At 42.0% G+C, this 6,041-nt stretch overlaps 1 protein-coding gene across 1 annotated transcript in view; it reads right to left on the bottom strand.

Moving 5' to 3' along the window:
- Positions 1–436: 436 nt before the first annotated feature.
- The window catches only part of PLP1 (proteolipid protein 1), a 68,256-nt gene continuing 62,651 nt past the window's right edge, over positions 437–6,041 (bottom strand). The window contains exon 7 of the mRNA XM_040322771.1: positions 437–1,261. Within this exon, the coding sequence (XP_040178705.1) occupies positions 1,109–1,261 (153 nt within the window). The 3' untranslated portion in view covers positions 437–1,108. The remainder of the gene's footprint in view (positions 1,262–6,041) is intronic.

The following is a 6,041-nucleotide window of genomic DNA, read 5'->3' as shown; positions in this document are numbered from 1 at the left end:
CACTGATCACCAATGTAAGGGACATTCTTCTCACTGATCACCAATGTAAGGAACATTCTTCCCACTGATCCCCCTGTCTATGGAGCATTTTTCTCACTGACCACCAATGTAAGGGGCATTTTTCCCCCCACACATCACCAAAATAAAGGGCATTTTCTTACTGAACCCCAGATAATTGGTTTAAGTCAGGGTTCCTCTGGAACCCAAAATTATTTTAATGGTTCCTCAACAGCAGGGATATGCAATTAGCGGACCTCCAGATGTTGCAAAACGACATGTCCCATCATGCCTCTGCCTCTGGGTGTCATGTTTGTGGCTGTCAGAGTCTTCATATGCCTCATGGGACTTGTAGTTCTGCAACAGCTGGAGGTCCGCTAATTGCATATCACTGCTCTACGGGAAAGTTTGAGAATGGCTACTATAATGTATTGTATGTCTCAGCATTCTTTGGCTTGCAAAGGTCTAGAAGGGGTAGTTCCTGGCCGTTCAGTTCCTATTGCACTAGAACTACATCTCCCAAGAACCTTTTCTCTACACATAGTATGTTGGCAGGTTCTTAGGAGTCAGGGTGTGTGAACTGCCTCGAACAATAAAGCTTTTTTTTTTTTCATTACCAACAGATGTGCAGTTTGGCTTGCCTTGGTATGGCATCCTGAGGTTTGGGCATTAGATGAAGCCCTAGAGAAGCCCTTGAACCCGAGGCTGGTTTGTGCAGCCGGGTGAGTGTGGAGTGGTGCGATTCCTTTTTTTGGTGTTTCTGTAAAAATAGAGAACCTGGTTTATGTTAAAACAAAATCATAAAAGTTTGAATTCCCATGTTGGTTTTCCATTGTACAATAAAAGAGCAATGGGTTGTGTAGAACAGTCGGTTTAGTATCAGATCATTCCATTTAAATGAATTTCCTTTGAATAGAGGGCCAACTGATGAAACCTTTTCCAGAAAAACAAAAACCAATCATCTTAAAAAAATAAAAAAAATAATAATAAATTAATAATAGAACTGACAACATCAAAACAACTGCCATGTGACAAATTAAATGTTCCTATTGAATACAGCCGACAATAAAATGCATGCTCCCAACCTGGGACACCCCAAACAAAGGCGTTTTTATACCAGGTTCTCTGCGCTTCGTTGAGGGAGCTCCGGATGAATCTCAGTAAGTTCTGAGCTCTCAGCCTGTGGAGCCTCCTGCCTTTTTCCAGCCTCTAGTGCTTGTTGATGATATACCCTGTTGGCCGACAGACACATGAGGGCGTTTATCTGAAAGAAAAGGGAGACCGGTGTCTGCCTTTGGGTTCAAAAATTCCTAACAAAAAAAAAAATCTTAATGGTTATTTTTATTGGTACCTAAACTAGAGGTCCAAGAAGAAGCACCCAAAGCCCAACTCCAAATATTAAAAAAGATAAATAAAAATTCTCCCCCTTTCTTTTTTTGTGGAAAATGTCCAAAGCAGTACTCACCATCCCCACGCTCCAGATCTGCACTCTTCATCCTCCTCCAAACCCGGCCATCTGTCCTCTTCCAGGTTGAATGACCCACCATCATTCAACCCAATTCCTGTAGACCAGGGCGTCAAGTACCCACCCACTGAGAGCGTGGCTTCAAGACTCCCAGGAGACCAATGTAAAGAATGGTGCCAACATCTTTACATGACAACATTCTCCACATCATTGAGGACTTGTCCATCACCACCGCAGGTAGAGGAGCAAGAACATCATTAAGATAGGACCTCAAATGGAGTCAGTCAACAGTGGATTTAAACATGCTTGGGACAAACAGACCTATACTCAGAAAAAAGGTAGAAAAAAAAAAAAACACAAAAAAAAAAGGGGGTGGGCTCAAAGGACCACTTGGTCTTCTTCTTCTGCCACCACTCTTCTATGTTTCTATATTTCACATGAATGGATCAAAGACAACCCAAAAACTGAATTTTAATACCTTTTTAATATTTTATTAGCTTTAATTGCTCCCTTAAAATCCAAACCATGAGCCTACCTGACACCCCCTCCATTCCTATTGGCCCATCACTGAGCTACCAGACAGGTGATTAGGAATGTGTGGTAGGCAGGAGGGTGTGAAGTGCTTTTCGGACCCGGGTTTGAGCATGCAGGGAGAAAATTAAAGATCCAAGTAGACCAATTCCTGTTAAGACTAGAATTATATTACAACTTAGGAAGCATTTCAAAGACTTGTCATATGCTTCATTCTCTTAAATCTTGATTTGGGGTGACCTTGGCTCTTTTTCCTCTTAAGAGACCACCAGAATTCAGCAAGGCTTCATTGGGTGACAAAAACTTGTAGTTCAAAGATTGTTTCTTTTTTTATTCTGTAGTTCTTGTTTTATGATACACTATATGGCTACAGTTTGTGGACACCTGACCACCATACATACACTATATGGCCAGAACTGTGGGGGCCTCCATTCAAATGAGTTTAGTTGTTTCCATTGGGGTACAGTCAAAGGTACTGTTTAAGCTACAGCATACAAAAAGCCTTTCTCAACCTTTTTAACATGGATGAACCCTTGAAATAACGTTCCAGTCTCAGGGAATCTTCCCATCACCAAAGTAAGAAGCATTTTTCCCACTGACCACCCAATGTAAGCGACATTTTGTTCCTTTTGACCATCACTGTAAGGGACATACATCCTACTGTCCAGTCCACCAATATCTCAGGGAATCCCTGATAATAAATACTATATCTACAGCTCATGGTACATTGGTGATGGCCAAATTTGGGGTCATTGGAATGAATCCCCCCCCCACTTTACAGATAGCTAAGGAGATCATTGTTGTCAGTGGGAACTTATCTGAGGGCTAGATATCCCTTATTGCTTAAGGAACCTCTAGAAACCATAGAAGTAACCCAAGGATTCAATTAAACACGAATTAGGAAAGGCCGTTTTAGAAAATTGTATGCTTACAACCTTGTGGTAATAGTTGGGGATGACCACTTTCTGCTCCAATAGGACTGTGCCCCTGTTTACAAAGACAGTGCCATGAAAACCATGATGTGCTTGGTGTGAAGAAACTCAAATGTCCTACACAGAGCCCTAACCGCAGCCCTACTGAAGCCCAACAGACTCACTTAGATACTTTACATTAAAGAATAGAGGTACACTAAAGTATCTAAGTGAGTCTGTTGGGCTTCAGTAGGGTTGAGGTCAGGGCTTTGTGTAGGCCAATAACTTCGAGGAGGAATATCATAGTTTTGACCGTATAGTGTACCTCTATTCTTTAATGTATACAGTCAAAACTATGAGATTCCCCCTCCAAGTCATTGGTCTACACAAAGCCCTGACCTCAACCCTACTGAACCCCACAGACTCACTTAGATACTTTACAGACTAAAGGGTTGTTTACCTCTCGGGTCGAACTTTGAAAATACTTCCTGGTCAAAAAACGTAGGTGGAATTGTTAGGGTACACACGATATGGCCAAAACTATGATGTCTCTGATCCAAGTCATTGGTCTACACAAAGCCCTGACCTCAAACCCTACTGAACCCCAACAGACTCACTTGGATACTTTACAGACTAAAGGGTTGGGTATCTCTTGGTTCGAACTTTGATTTTACATCCTGGTCCAAAAATGTAGGTGGAATTGTATGTAAATTATAAATTCTTACGTTTAAGAATAGAGATACACTATGGCCAAAACTATGAGGTCAAGCCTCCAAATTAGTGGTCTAAACAAACCCCTAACCTCAACCCTACTGAAGCCCAACAGACTCACTTAGATACTTTACATTAAGGATAGAGGTACACTATACGGTCAAAACTATGAGATTCCTCCTCCAAGTCATTGGTCTACACAAAGCCCTGACCTCAACCCTACTGAACCCCAACAGACTCACTTAGATACTTTACATTAAGGATAGAGGTACACTATACGGTCAAAACTATGAGATTCCTCCTCCAAGTCATTGGTCTACACAAAGCCCTGACCTCAAACCCTACTGAACCCCAACAGCCTCACTTTATAGATACTTTACAGACTAAAGGGTTGGGTACCTCTCAGGTCGAACTTTGAATATACTTCCTGGTCCAAAAACGTAGGTGGAATTGGTATGTAAATTATCAAATCCTTACGTTTAATAATAGAGATACACTATATGGCCAAAACTATGAGGTCCCTCCCCCAAGTCGTTAGTCTACAAAGCCCTGACCTCAACCCTACTGAACCCCTTTGAGATTAATTGGATGGCAAGCCAGGTCTTCTTCTCCAACATCAGTTCCTGGCCTCACAAATCGGCAAAAAATGTACACCCTCCAAAATCTTATAGAAAAGTCTTCCCAGAAGTTTTATGACCACAAAGAGGCCCCAACTCCGTACTAATGGCCATGGTTCATCTCCCTGCTCTCCCCCCCCCCCCCATTAGCATGTTCCTTGTGAGCACATGGGTATGCAGCACACTTGATTGGTTCCTAGTCCTGCCCCCACTCTCTCCCGGTCTGAGTACTGCTTTACAGGGATTGCAGCAGTCTATTACCGAGTCAAATTCAGGTATGTACACTAGTTACTTTTACAAGCCATGAAACAATCAATGTATACTAAAATACTACTATTTCTAAATCGACTAAAACCTGATTCAGTATTATCACACTAACAATCCCCGCACAGCAAAAATCAGAGTTGGAGATTACAGGAGAGGAGCAGAAGGAGGACTTCAGAAGTATGATTCTGTTCCTTCATAGTCCATTAAACACGCAGGTGATGGTAATGCAAGCTGGTAGGTGTGTGTGTAATTTACAAGACTGGCTACACAACTGTAAAATCAGCAAAGCACACACTCCTTGCTGATTGGACAGCTCTAGCTATGTCCCGTATGATGGATCTCTGCAGAGAGACCACTACTTCTGCACAGCGAGCAAGGGTCCTTCTCTATAGCATGTTGCCCAAATGTAGTGCCTATATCAGAGGTGAAAAAAAAAAAACAGCAACAAGATATGGTACATTTTCTTAAACCCTCTAATATAAAATATTATATATATATATATATATATATATATATATATATATATATATATATATATATATATATATACACACACACACACATATACGCAGTATTTCACAAAAGTAAGTACACCCCTCATATTTTTGTAAATATTTTATTCTTGAGAACACTGAAGAAATTACACTTTGCTACAATGTTTTGTAGTGAGTGTACAGCTTTTATAACAGTGTAAATTTGCTGTCCCCTCAAAATAACTCAACACACAGCCATTGATGTCTAAAACCGCTGGCAACAAAAGTGAGTACACCCCTAAATGAAACTGTTATACAAGCTGTACACTCACTACACAACATTGTAGCAAAGTGTCATTTCTTCAGTGTTGTCACATGAAAAGATACAAGAAAATATTTTCAAAAATGTGAGGGGTGTGCTTTTGGGAGATAATATATATATATATGGAATATGAAGTCAGACTTCAGTTGGGCTTGCATTCGTATTTCCCTGGTCTAACTCCCTTGTCCTACTAAGTGTAGTCCAGTGGTCACCTACTCCTGTTCTCAGGGCCCACTAACAGGCCAGGTTTGCAAGATAACTTAAAGCGGGGGTTCACCCTTAGAGGGCACTTTTTCCCCTTAGATTCCTGCTCGTTTTCTCTAGGGGAATCGGCTATTTGTTTTAAAATATGTGCAGTACTTACCCGTTTACGAGATGCATCCTCTCCGTCGCTTCCGGGTATGGGCTGCGGGAATGGGCGTTCCTTCTTGATTGACAGGCTTCCGAGAGGCTTCCGACGGTCGCATCCATCGCGTCACGATTTACGAAAGAAGCCGAACGTCGGTGCGCAGGCGCAGTATAGAGCCGCACCGACGTTCGGCTTCTTTCGGCTACGAGTGACGCGATGGATGCGACCGTCGGAAGCCTCTCGGAAGACTCTCAATCAAGAAGGAACGCCCGCTCCCGAAGACCCATACCCGGAAGCGACGGAAGAAGATGCAGCTCGAAAACGGTACTGCTCATATTTTAATACAAATAGCCGATTCCCCTAGACCGAACGAGCAGGAATCTAAGGGGAGAAAAAAA

This window comes from Rana temporaria, chromosome 9, assembly GCF_905171775.1.
Source record: "Rana temporaria chromosome 9, aRanTem1.1, whole genome shotgun sequence".
Taxonomy (NCBI): Eukaryota; Metazoa; Chordata; class Amphibia; order Anura; family Ranidae; genus Rana; species Rana temporaria.
Note: the sequence above shows the minus strand (reverse complement) of the source record. Positions and strands in the feature narration are given on the sequence as shown.